Source organism: Gouania willdenowi, chromosome 11 (assembly GCF_900634775.1).
Source record: "Gouania willdenowi chromosome 11, fGouWil2.1, whole genome shotgun sequence".
Classification (NCBI taxonomy): Eukaryota; Metazoa; Chordata; class Actinopteri; order Blenniiformes; family Gobiesocidae; genus Gouania; species Gouania willdenowi.
Window position 1 is genome coordinate 13,050,771 of NC_041054.1, and position 13,845 is coordinate 13,064,615.

The 13,845-nt window shown below is 41.9% G+C and overlaps 1 protein-coding gene across 2 annotated transcripts; it reads left to right on the forward strand.

The window, feature by feature from the left end:
* The first annotated feature begins 2,690 nt into the window (after positions 1–2,690).
* On the forward strand, positions 2,691–12,789 carry arpp21 (cAMP-regulated phosphoprotein, 21). Of its 2 annotated transcripts, none has more exons than XM_028461509.1 (20): positions 2,691–2,912; positions 6,026–6,189; positions 6,269–6,440; positions 6,529–6,567; positions 6,675–6,740; positions 6,829–6,934; positions 7,024–7,162; positions 8,002–8,139; positions 8,233–8,332; positions 8,446–8,541; positions 8,626–8,663; positions 8,759–8,815; positions 9,120–9,310; positions 9,709–9,840; positions 9,926–10,038; positions 10,125–10,196; positions 10,284–10,445; positions 10,527–10,632; positions 12,129–12,229; positions 12,317–12,789. In XM_028461509.1, exons 3-20 carry the CDS (start codon positions 6,270–6,272, stop codon positions 12,464–12,466), a joined length of 1,977 nt encoding a protein of 658 aa, XP_028317310.1. In that variant the 5' UTR covers positions 2,691–2,912; positions 6,026–6,189; position 6,269; the 3' UTR covers positions 12,467–12,789. The 2 variants fall into 2 exon arrangements, with proteins under 2 accessions (XP_028317310.1, XP_028317309.1); XM_028461508.1 differs by having other exon boundaries at positions 2,692–2,912; positions 12,314–12,789.
* Positions 12,790–13,845: the final 1,056 nt, after the last annotated feature.

A 13,845-nucleotide genomic window follows, 5' to 3' on the forward strand; every position in this document is an offset into this window, starting at 1 on the left:
AACATTGTCCGTATAAACGAAACCTTAACTTAACATACCGGTACTGATCCTGATCCACTCCAATATTTAAAGAACTCTTCCATGGTGTGAGGTCTACCTTTGGCTAAAATATGGTCAAAAGCATTTTTGACGTAATCCTGCAGCTATAACAGACAAACAAATAAATAAAAACATCAAAACACAGGGTAGCAGTCTTCCAGTGACGCTAAAATCAAGCAGAACTAAACCAAGACGACCACAAACACAAGCTCACATGAGATTTAAAGCTCTAGCATGACAACATCCAGGTAACCAGACCCAGTGTGTGTGTGTCTAATGTGGTGAGAGCAGAGAAAGTGAAGCCAGCATGACTCAGACTGGTAATAAAGGACACTCGCCTCCTGTGGAGACATTCAGGCTTCATCCACTCAATATTTCATAGCACCTGGACCACATGAGTGTACTTATTTATTAATTATTACAAACACTGGACATACACCTGATGGAGGCACATGGACTTCATGTGCCAGTGCCAGATCAGAGCTTCTGAAATATGTCATTTAACACCATCACATAAGGAAGTCCCACGTCACATGTGAAGGAACATTGTTTGTGTGTGTGTGTGTGTGTGTGTGTGTGTATGTCAACCATGCAAACAAAGAGCTTCTCACTGTTTGTGTGTTTATAAAAGTAGTTGACTGTGATGACCACATGTCCAGTGAAGGTAACACTGTAAAGTCTGAACAAGACTCATTTACATAGAATGACTTAAAACTGATGTAATGAGGTGTCAGATTGTTCTCAAATAAAAGTCAAAGCAGAAACAGCACTTGTTTGTATAATCAAACACAACATCATTTTTTTTTTTTTACCCAAAATGAAGCATAATTTTTCTAAAACTCCGATTTGAATTAATTTTTTGAGTCTTTTCCCCCATAATTTCTGGTTAATGGACTGAAGGCTGCAGAGTGAATTGGTTTTATCCTTCTTTATTATTGTTACTACAGTCCAGCAAATATTTACAATCAGCTCTAAAACTGCCAATGGTAGAAAATTTATAAAAACAGTGGCATTTACACTTGAATTAATGTTGAGTGTCAATATAGACAAGATAAACTTACAAACTATCAACATTCTGGATTCTATGAAAAACTTTGGCTCACTTACTTAACCACAAACTGCCTTTTTCAATGCATACTTTTTATTTATTTCTATGTATTTATCTTTATCTCTTGATGTGTTCTAAAAGCCCATATTATTTGATCGCTTGATTTAGTTATAAAAATGTTTTGATTTGATGAGATATTGTGGATTATTTTTGCATCTCTTGGACTCTGGTTTGTGTTGTTTTCATCCCTGTGGGTATTACTGAGCCAATTGTTGTTTAATTGTCATCCTGTAATTTTAGCACTGGATACTTTGATTTTTGCTGTTTTGAGGGTTTGGGGTGAGGAAATTGGCTTTTTTTAATATATCAATATAGTAATTTTGTGTTAATATTAGTGGTCTTTTATTTCTTTTTGTACATTGTTGCAGCTTCTGTTTCCCCCTTTTTCATAATGCAACTTCATTTAGAGCAGTGCTTCTCAAACTGGGTTCTAAGGACTTCAGGCGGTCAGCAAACCATCAGTTGGGAATAATTTAATAATATTATCATGAAAGAGTAAAAACTGCACATTAGGTAACAGCAAATAAATAAAGGACCATATTATGGACTAGAATTATGTTTAGGAATTATTAATATTCCTATTTTGTATTGAATTATTTCTACTAGTTTTCCTTTTGTGGATTTTCTGATGTTTTTGCACATCAGAGATGGATCAGAGCATTTAGAATAATAATGCCAATCTGAGCTTCAACACAGGAGATATCAAAGAGTAATTACTGTATTTTTGTTGTCCTTTTTTATGTTCTTTATGTTATTTTTGTGTGTTTCTCTGTTATTATATGTGTAATCTTCTGGTCATTTGTTTGTTTTGGAATCTTTTTGTGCATTTTTGTAGTAATTTTGTGTTTTTGCTGTCATTTTTGTTGTTGTTTTGTATATTTCTCTTTAATTCTGTGTGTTTATGCATGCATTGGTCTATTATGTATAATTTTCTCAGATTTTATTTGCTTTTGGAGTTGAGTTAATTTGTGTGTTTTTTTTTTTGTAATCTAGTGTCTTATAGGTTGTATTTTTGTCATTTTGTGTTTTTGGAGGAATTTTTGTGTATTTTTCTGTAATATTATATATATATATATATATATATCATAGATATATAATATAATGTAAACTGTTTTTTGTGTCATTTGTGTGTGTACTGTGAGGGCCGCACAAAATCAGAGCAAGGGCTGCATGTGGCCCCCGAGCCACCGGTTGCCCAAAACTGTTATCGATGAATATAGATTATTCTTTCCTTCTATTTGTTTTTCTTTCTTTTTTTAAAAAAATGAGCACATATGACAATAAACTAAACTATATATATATATATATATATATATATATATATATATATATATATATATATATATATATATATATATATATTAAACCAGCTGTGTTGTTTTATAAAGAGTCTTTGGACCTTAAATCCTGATCTTTGATGTGTTTTTCTGCAGTCTTTGTCCGCTGGTGTGTGTGTGTGTGTGTGTGTGTGTGTGTGTGTGTGTGTGTGTGTGTGTGTGTGTGTGTGTGTGTGTGTGTGTGTGTGTCATTGCTACAGTACAGACAGAACACACTGTGACAGGGGCGGACATAGAGATGATGCTGAGGGGCTTCGACCCTCCTCTTCCTCCTCCTCCTGTTCTCAGGGAGACATGTAGGCAAAAACGCGGAGGAGGAGCGTCGGACCTTTCAGTCAACAGACAGGCAGTGCACGGCAGCAGGTCGGTTAGTCGGTCGGTGTGTACACCGGCTCGGGTCTACGGACAGAGGAAGACGTCGGTTCACGGTAAGCAGACGGACGCGGTGTCGGTGTGACTCCCTGATTGGATCCATCACACCTGCTGTTCTTCTTCGTGTGTCCGCCCCTACGAAGAGCTTTATTACACCTTCATTTTCACACCTTCGTTAGAAAACCGCGCGTTTCGCACACCGTGTGCTCTTAAATGCTTTATTTATTTATATTTTCACGTCACCTGTTTGTGTCTGAAGGCTAAAAAAGTGTCTGACAGCCCCGCTGAGGTCCCGGAGCAGGAGGTCCGCTCCGCTCCGCCCGTCCCGGTGTATAAATAGCCCGGCGTGTCAGCCTGAGCCCGGGTCACCGTAATGCGACACACACTCACACACACGGACCTCAGCGGCTGTTTCGGACACATGTAGAGAAATGTCCTCCAGCACATGCAGATCTGACCTGTTTATCAAGCAGGGCTCGATAAACAGGTCAGATCGAGATGTTTATCAAGATGTGTTTTTGTATTATTGATCTGAGAAACATCCCCTTCAGGGTGTTTGTTTGTGTGCATGCTTGCCGTTGCTGTGTAGGGGCTTTCCTGTATATCTACTGCTGCAGAGCTTTGCAGCTGTGGCGCCACATCTGTCTCCCACCATGAGCTGTGGCTGCAGGTGCTGAGGCTCAGCCCTATACACACTCCATCATCTCTGCACCGCCTGTGGCTTACATTCACCTCAAAACTGGCTGCAAAATAACAATAGAATTTCAAAAAAAAAAAAAAAAAAAACTTTCAAGAATTGATATGCATGAGTTACTTTAAAAAGAGGATTCCAAAGGTGGTCCATTACCAGATGATGGTGCTCTAGCCTCCATCATCTCTGTTATCCTTTGAAACCTGCAGAGACCACCAGCTACTGTCTGTGTCATCCACTCACTGAACCTATTGTACGGACATTGTGTTATAGCTCACAGTCGGAGAACACTGATGTCATGTTAGAAACGGAAAACACTGTCTAGCCACAGAAGATTTTCAGATTTTAATTAGAATTTAAATTCAATACCTGATCTATTTTAACATTTTACTGTTTAAAAATAGCATCAGTCTTAGTATTTTTGTGGTGTTTCATCTTCATTGGATCTAATAGATGCCGATGGTGAAGTGACAATAGTGGACCTATATGAAAACATATATATTTTTACTAGTTCTGATCAGACTTTGAATGGAAGACATCACTGGCCATCTGAGGTAGTTTTTAGATGTTCCATCCTCACTGTGAGGAGGAGATAGGTGTCCATGGTGACTAAGTGATGCTGAGGCTGGAGGCTTCAGGGAAAGCAGCAGATGGATGGTGATGTAGCGGGTGCTGGCGCTCTCCGCCACCCGCCGCCATCCGTCACACACTAATGATCGTGTCACACCTTCTCCCCGGGCGGCCGGCCACTTCTGCAGCGCTCAGCTCAAACGCGCTGGTCGCTCCACTCAAATCCCCCTCCTCAAAGCCGGCGGAGCTGAGAAAGCCTGGAGACAAATCTGAGCTTGAGCTCCCATCCATCGTTTGGCTTCACCCTACTTCACCTTTAAAGTCCCATCAGACACGTTTGCTCATCTCCTTCATCCCCCCCCCCCCCCCCCCCTGCTCTCCTTAGACCCCATTCATCATGCTTTCCTTTCTCCTCCTCTGCCCAATTTGCACTCATTAGCTCACATTCACAAAAGCCACCCCTTTATCTCCCCCCTTTAAAAAAAAAAAAAAAAAAAAAAAAATCACTATAACAATCAAATGTAAAGGATTGTGTATTTTTTCTCCATCTTTGACCCTTCTCTCCCTGCTTCCTCTGAGGTCACGGTCAGACTCAGTGCTCATGAAAAGCTGCTCAGTGAGGCTGAAGAACAGCTCAGCGAGAAGTCACCAGCGGCACATTAGGAAGTCTCTTGAGTTATTGTGTCCTTTCCAGTGTCTGAGCGCCTCCGTCTCTCTCTGTGCCGCAGACCACCGACAGAGACCGCAGCTTCTGCAGCGCAGCATTAACTGTCACTCCTTATACCGCAACTAACAGCAAATTCATTAGGGTTCGTCTGTCCTTTATTATCTTTGTCTATAAAATACTGTGGAAAAAATGTCCCTTTTTATCAATACAGAAGCCTGATTTATCGAACTAATGATCAATAATGCAAATTAGTTGGATTAATTGTCAGATGAGGGGAAAAAAGACAATTAACAGTGCGACAAATAAAAGGGATGACACCTTTTGTCCTGCAGTATCCTTTCATAATGCCCAACTTTAATAGTACACTCGATTTTTTTTTTTACTGTATATGTACTAATAGCAATTCCATTGACTTATATATATATATATAACAGATGTTATTTGGCTATATCTTTAGAATGTGCGTTTTTGCATTTTAGTCCACATCGTAAGCTATCCAAATCTGCAGTATAAGCCTATATAAGAACATTGAGTGTGTGTGATCTTGTTCATGGTTCGTGTGTGTGAGGCAAATAACATTGTAGCTGCACAGGGACTGATGGAGGTCTCTCTTTGTGTAAAAACATCTATTATCTCCACTCAGGTGTTAAATAACCATTTTGTCGAGCTGAGCATCCTCTGAGCTGGTATCTCTGTCCCAGGTGTCACACCATCAAGTGTCCCCTCGAGGTGTGTGTGTGTGTGTGCGTGGTGTGTGTGTGTCTGGTCCAGACAACATTCCCACCATTGGGATCAGAGACTCGGTTTGGCATTCTGGGAATATCAGTGCAGGCAGATCGGATGATTCTCCTCACAGCTGCTGTTTCTAAGAAAAGCTCTAGGAAGGACACGGTCCAAAAAAACACACACACACACACCCCCTAGACACACAAGGTACACACATGGAAGCACACAAGAAAATTCCACATTCATCCATGCCCAGCCCTGTACATTACTGGAAGTGTGTGTGTGTGTGTGTGTGTGTGTGTGTGTCAGTGACATGCTGACCACTGATGCAGCAATTAACACCTGAGGCAGGAGAAGCTCAGGCAGAGGTTAACACACTCACTGACACACACAGAAACTTCAGCTACTTTATGTCATGTCCTGCAGTCCTGCTTCTATTCCCACACCACTATGTGTGTGTGTGTGTGTGTGTGTATCTCTGTCTGTTACACACTGCCTCCCTCCTCTCTCTTCAGGCAGTTTTTCCGTTGACCAGTAAAGTGTTGGCACACAGAGGAAGAAAAGCCGAAGGAGAGCAGGAGAAAACACAGTAATTGCATTTCCGGCTGTCCCGAGGGACCATGGGATATATTTCCTCATCACTCACCTGTCAGACTCTCCAGTAAACAACTCCAAACAGGTAGCTCACAGATAATGTTTTATGCAAGCAAAGATACCAAGCAACGTGGGTGATGAAAATTATCGGTTCGTATTGTCAGGATGTCTGAGACGGCTGTAGAAAGTGCAGACATCCTCGTGAAACCCTGCAGTGTGATGTCATGCGACGCCCTCCACTGCCCATCGCCCCCGCCATGCCAACAACAGCTCTGCATTCAGAGGGAGGATGAGGACGGTGAGCGTCAAAGTGACGCAAAGAAGGTGGATCAGCAGGTGAGGGTCCAAACAGGGACCACAGTAGAAGTGCACATACCCTTATATGGTCCAGCCGTGGTTTATTTCTTTGTGCTTCTATTCATAGAAACGCTCTGACCAGGTGCAACCAAAGAAAAAAGTGAAGGTAAGCAGAAATAATCCAGCCTCTCATTGCTCATTCTCTCTGAAATATTGATTTCATTAGACTCGATGAAATTCTAATATTGGACCTCATGCGTGTGTGCATTGCAGGCCAAAGGAAAGTTAGTGCGCAGTATGGCTGTTTGTGAAGAAACCGACCCATTGGAGGAACGCCAGGTGGTTACACACACACACTGTTCCATCTTCTCCTCTTCTTCATCACCATATCACTTCAATGATGCTAACGCTGATGATCCCGTTTCAGGAATCTTCAGACGTCTCCTCTAAAAGTCAAGACGCTGAGATGAATCCCTGTGAGGAGTGCGAGCCAGAGAATAACGCAGACACAAAGAAACCCACGCTGTCCAAAGGTGTGTATTTTTAATGTCTGAAAGAGATCCTGTTCAAATAATGTAAAATGCTCACATCGTTATTTAATGGTGCATCTGTTGTCCATCAGAATCCAGCGTGGAGTACACAGACTCCACTGGCATAGACCTGCATCAGTTCATCGTTGATACCCTCAACAGCAACCCCCGAGATAGGATGATGTTGCTCAAACTGGAGCAGGACGTGATTGACTTCATTACCAGCAATAGGTGTGTGTGTGATGGACAGAGTAGTACTCACGTCAGTGTAATTGAGTTGCTTTTATGTGTACTTTTTTCAGTATATTTCTAGATCTACAAGTAATGTTACTTGTACATAAGTATGTTTTAAAATAAGTAAATTATTTCTTTACATTTATGCAACCAACCGTTACTGTGTAAATTATTATTTTTTTGTTTCCGTTTTATGGTCTCTTCATAAACAAAATCAAGGCACATTGAACATAATCCATATGTTCTTAGTCGTGCCATTTCAGATCAAAGCCCAGCCACTTTCTTGGGTTCAGGTTGGGTTTTCTACCTATTATGTTGTTACCCACATGGCAAATTTGGCATGGTGCTGTTTTAGAGTTCATACATTTAGTTCTATTTAGAGCCTGACAATATTTTTATTTGGAATTTAATTTATTGGTATTATTTTATTTAGAAATGAATTGTACATTTTGACAAACCTTTTATTTCATACAGATGCCTTTGTGGAGAATGAATTGAGTTCTATTTGTGCAAGATTTGGTCTCTTCCTTTTTAAGTTTATACATGAGATGTTTACTGTATGCAAGGGAACCGTGGCAAGATTTATTACCAAAAATAAACGTGGGGGGTGAAAGTAACTTTTACTTTGAGGACTTTTTAATTGAGCTACGTTTTACTTGTACTGTAGTATTTTATGTATGCTTTACTTGTATTTGAGTACAATTTCAATTAAATAACAGTACTTCTACTGGAGTAGGATACATTAGTGCTCTTTACACCTCTAGTGATAGATTCATCATCCATCCAGTTTATTTCACCAATCGATCTATTTATTTTACCTGCCCTGTCTCTCTCAGCTCATTTAAGAAGTTCCCCCACATGTCATCCTACCACCGTATGCTGGTCCATCGGGTGGCGGCCTACTTTGGCATGGAGCACAATGTAGACCAGACGGGCAAGTCGGTCATCATCAACAGGACCAGCAGCACTCGCATGTAAGCATACAGCATGTGAGCGTGTGACTCATCATTTTATAGCCACAAACTTGACAATAACTACTGACTTGTTTTTGGGGTTTTTTGCCACAGACCTGATCAGCGTTTCCCAGACCTGGTGCACAAAGACAGGACAGACGAGATCCAGCAGTGGAAAAGTATTCTGAAGCGAGACAACAGCTCGGATGATCAGGTTGGTGTGTTTTTCACTCCTCCTCCCGCAGCTTCTCTCACAGGAATTTGTCGCTATAATTGACAAAGATCGAATCCTTCTTCTTTTTCTTTTTTTTTGCTCGCCCACTGCAGAGCCGACTCCACCCCTTACGCGAAAAGCAAAGCAAGTCCATGGAGGAGAGAGAGGAGGAGTACCAAAGAGCCCGCGAGCGGATCTTTAGGAAGGAGGTGAGCGAAGGAGACTGGGAAGGACGACGCATGCAAATGTGACACTGAGGGCTTCATGTTCATTACTCTGCTTTGTTCTTCTAGCCACCCTGCTCCCAGGAGTGTGTCGTCGCAGACACCAGGTAACAGATCATGCAGAGGATTTATTTTTTTATTGCTTCTTTTAGCATATTATTGCCAGATGTGAACATGAATATTTGTCTGTGCGTGTGTGCAGGGAGGTGGAGGAGTACAACCCCTACGCTGAGACCCAGAGGAGAAGGCAGCTCTTCAGGTAACACTGCACAGATGCTCAGTGGTTCTTCATCTTAATCTGCTCAGCCTGGCTGGCACAGAGAGCTTCTCAGAAACAGAAGAAAGACCCAGAACTCCATTCATTCAGTGTGTGTGTGTGTGTGCGAGTGTATGCTTGGCCGGAAAGACTTGATGGATAATTTTGGTGAGAGAATGTAGCATAAAACCCCCTCAGGCGTCCACCACGAAGCAGGTGCAGGGGCCACTTTGGTCTCTGAATGCATTAAAGGCATGCCTGGGCAGCAGTAATAAGGCTGGAGGATAATTCGGGATGTGTCTCACAGGGGGAGCCGAGATGGCTCGGGCTCCAGCTGGACAGGCAGCAGCAGGCAGAGCAGCACCGAGACCGACTGCCGCTTTGGCAGCGACCCCCGACCCTGGAGCAGCACCGACTCCGATTCGTCCTACCAGTGGACGAGCCCCGCCCCCAAAGCCCGCCAGCCTTCCTGCCACAACTGGGATGCACGGGGTTCAGGTGCGTTTTCAACCCTCTTGTGTCACACATTGGAGGTGTGTGCACCTGCGTGTCCCAGCACAGTTATGCTATGCACAGCCTTCATCAGCATGTCACACTTGGGAAAAATCGCTCTTTATAAATCATCAGCCCTTAATTCGGCAGCATCTAATTAACAAAAAGCGCTGCAAGTTTCGCTGGTGTGAAAATCAAACTCCGTTCTCTTCACACCAGAGCTGTAAATTTTCACACGACACCTCTAGTCTTCTTCACATTCTCAGGAAGGAGGAGGAAAACATCACAAGTGCTGCACAGATGGGAGGAGTGTGCGAGCATCGGGTGTTTTAAATGTGATTTTTGTTCAAGCTCTTTTTCATCACCTCACTTATTATTCTCTTACCTTTCGTCCTCCCTCTCAGGCTCCATTTCTCTCTTCAGACTGCCGCCCCACCCATCACCTCCACCCATCATTGAGGAGCTGCCCCCCAACTCTGCGTACATGGTGGAGAATGGCATCCCACCGGGAAGCATTTTAGTGAACCCCCAAACTGGTGCCTAACACACACACACCAGTAAGTTGTTACCTGACAGACTCATTCATCTAACTCTCCCCCTTCTGCTGTTTTATTCTCTCAGGGCAGCCTTTTCTCAACCCGGACGGGACCCCTGCTGTGTACAACCCCCCGGACATTCAGCAGCCAATCAGGAGCCAGACTCAGCTGCAGGGCCCTCCCACTCAGCCACAGCAGGTAGCACACACTGCGCTGCAGGAAGCGTTTTATATTCCAGAAATGCTCAGAGAAAGAGAGAGAGAGACATCTTCATCTGTTTGCAGGTGCTGCAGTACTCGTCTGTTTCATACACACCACAAATGTTGCCTGTTACGCCCTCACAGCCATACTCCACAGTATGTACCGCCCACCCCCACCCCCACCCCACATACACATACACATATATAAGTACACACAGTGATCTCCTTCCTCCTGACCAACAGATTGAGGATCTGTCATCTCAGTTCTCCCATGTGACAGTGAGCTGCCAGTCGACGGGTGAAACCCCTCCCCTTTACCCGGCCAATCAGGGTTACATCTATGCAGCTCCGCCTCCACCTCTGCCTCCACCCAACCCCTCTACCTACTGCCAGCCCTCGCCTCAGGTAAGAACGCACTCCGAGAATGCTTTCACGATGCCACCCGTGAGACGACATCGCTCCAAATTCAGTGTCTGTGTTCTTCAGGTGCCTGTGTATTATTATGGCCAGTACCCTACCTCAGCTCAGCATGGATGCAGACCTGTCTCACCCACTCAGCAACATCCCCACAGCCGTGCAGCTCCTCCAGCAGGTACATTGCGATTGTCTGTGTGCGTACGCCCGTGTGTGTGTGTGTGTGTGTGTGTGTGTGTGTGTGTGTGTGTGTAAAATAACAAGCCGTGGCAGCAGAGGAGGGGGCCGTTACACTGTCAGAGATGTAGTTTGAGGGTCTCACAGTGAACCGGTCTCTTTTCCTGCTGCTTCTTGTCATCACAGCCACTGAGACGGGGGTGTATGTGTCACCAGTACGGGATGGAAAGCTATTGCTGCTCAAAAAAATATGAAAATACGCATTATGATGTTGATTGGTTTTATTAGTTGATTGCTTAAAGATTGTTTAAGAAAATAATAAATAGACACGCAACCTCTCAATCCATTAACTGAAAACAATGTGGGTAAATACCTTGTTTTTGTTTTTTAAAGAAGAATAAAACCCATCCAAACACATGAATAATCTTTAACAGTGAGGTACAAACGTTTGCGTTAGTGTTTCCTACCTATTTGGTTCAAACCATATCTGAGCACCAAATGTCCTTCCTGCCCAGCAAACCTAATTGAATAACAGGCTCGTTGTTGGATGCTGCAGAAGCCCGATAAGGAGCCATTTGTCTGAATCAAGTGTGTTTGAGCAGGAAGTGGACTCGAACATTCAGAGCAGCACCGACACACGCTGTCACAGTGGATGAGTGCTGAGTTATCATTAAACATCTGAGGGTTAGTTTGATTTTAAAGTAAAATGTGATAATATAACAATCCTGCTGTTCAACTCTCTGTGATTCTATTAGGATCTTAAGCCTCATTTCACAATTTATGTAGCAAACCCTGCATTTGTGTACAATTGTTTACATTAATTTACAGAAAGAATGGGTACCACTGAATGTTTAAAGCTTACTTTCCTCAACGTTTTTATAAAACCTTGTGATTTAAGGAGTGAAAGATATTAAAATCATATTACTGGCACATCAAGTTAGACTAATTTAATTTTGAAACTTCCACTTCTCACTTTTTACTCATTTTACTTTAATATGTTAGTAAGTGATGAAAGCGATTTAAAAAAACTCTGGGACAATATATCTTTTATCAGTCAAATGAACGACAATGAATCATACCAAAGTGTTAACACACTCCAGTGACTAATATCTGCCTTTATGAAGAAAGTAATGAGCTGTAATGGAATAAAGGAAGATTGTGAAGTATGATTTCCAGTTCCAACATTTTATTAAATCTAGAAATGTGTTTTTCTGATTTTCATTTATTTTCTAAAGCTGAATTTGGAATTTTTTTAAAAAAAATATCTAATTTACTGTAATTCAAATAGTGACATTTCTTTAAATGTATTTTTAAGTATTATGCATTTTCTTTTATTGTTGGTGGAATTTTTTTGTGTGTTTTTGCTTGGATGCTGTGAATTAAATTGTATCCGAGTGTAAATAGTGACACATGTCAAACCCATAAAGTAAAGATCTCTAATGGCCTTTTAAACTGGAACCAAACTCCATCGATACATGTTATGTTTGTGCTTTGTAGGAAGTTACGCCCCTGCAGTGAGGGGCCCGCAGTCTTCCCACTCCCAGGGTGTACTGGGGACCTACTCACCAGTGGCCTCTCATCAGTGTAGCATGATTCAGGTAAACTCAGAGCACCCAAAGGTGTCATCGTGTCCAAGGAGGATTTTTATTGACTGACGGACGATTCTTTGCCTGTTTTCCCAGCAGGGAACAGTGCCAGTGACTTTTCCCCAAAGTAAAGTTATGGGTGGAGAAGCCGGCTACTGCTGTGTAGTGCCCCCACCCCCCGTCCACGGGGGCTGCCATCCACAAAGCTGCACCAACCTCGGTGCACCAGCATGGAGTGCACAGTACTGATGGAGCGATGACACACTGGTTTCTGCTTAAAGTCACCTCCATACACAACATCTTATACAAAACACCTTTGTTACACTTACACACACGCACACGCACGCAGTGTGTGGCGCCCCCAGGGTCTGCTGTTCAGCACACAGAGATAAATACACCACTGTACCAAAGCTTACTATTATATATCAGAGCTGCTGTATTGAATGCATAATTTATATTCACAAATGGAGTTTTATATTGATATTAAATTATATATTGTGTTTTAAGGAAATGCACTGTGTGAAGAGAATAAAGTGCTGTGGCTGGACTAAAGAAGTCACATTTCTACACCATCACGACTCTTTATTCCCTCTAAACTGGATGACAAAGATGATGGTATAACAGTTGTGGATGTGTGATCACACTGGTGCATGATACGATGAGATGAGGACGACGCCCCAACAGAAGCACACAACATAAAAATAAATGCGTAGTTTAGAAGAAACCTAAAGAGACCATTAGGAAGAACCACTGAGTGTTATAACATACTGAGATGTGATAATATGTTTCACAAAAAGAAAGTGTTCATTATGGTAATATTAAAATTAACACATTAGGGAACAATAAGTCATTTTAGGGGGTCAATTTTCAAATATAGATAGTTATTTTGAACATAAGTGTTTCAAGATATTTTTGTAAACTGAGTTAACCAAATAAATACATTAAGATGTGAGCTTTAAAACGCATTCAGGTTTATGTTCAGCTGAAATTACGGAGCTAAAATCTCAACAAACTCGATCGGAATCAAAGGGAAAATTATATATACATTTATTTTAAAAGCATTTATAAAAATATGCCTAAAACCAGGGACATTGTAGTTTTTTTTTGTTTGTTTTTTTAAAGAAAGTTTTTAGAACATGGAAAGCATACTTTCAAATACATTTATTTATTTATTTATTTATTTTAAAGCTTTACATTGGTATAATGTGTGGGGAAGAAACAGCAAAATGAACCACCTCAGAGCAAAGATCTGTGCAGTTATTTACTGTAGGATTCTACTGCCACCTTCAGGTAAAACATCATCATCGCTGGTCATCGACTAGTTTTTAACCGAGTATCTCGTAGCATAGCATAGTGGTATCATATCTACTGTATATATAATTATTATTGATGATGTACTTGAGCCCTATTCCAAGTACCTGGATTAATGGAAGTCCTGGCTATGTTCAGGTTAAGATGAGGCAGATTCTGGACTTCACATTCCAAAACGCTGGATCACTGTAATCGAGACATTGTTGCCATGGTAACTTGTTCCATGAATCAAACCCGCTCTTTGGCAGGTTATGATTATATCATGAGAATGATGACAGTCTAAAGTCTAAAGCTGCAAACATTGAGGGACGTTAAAT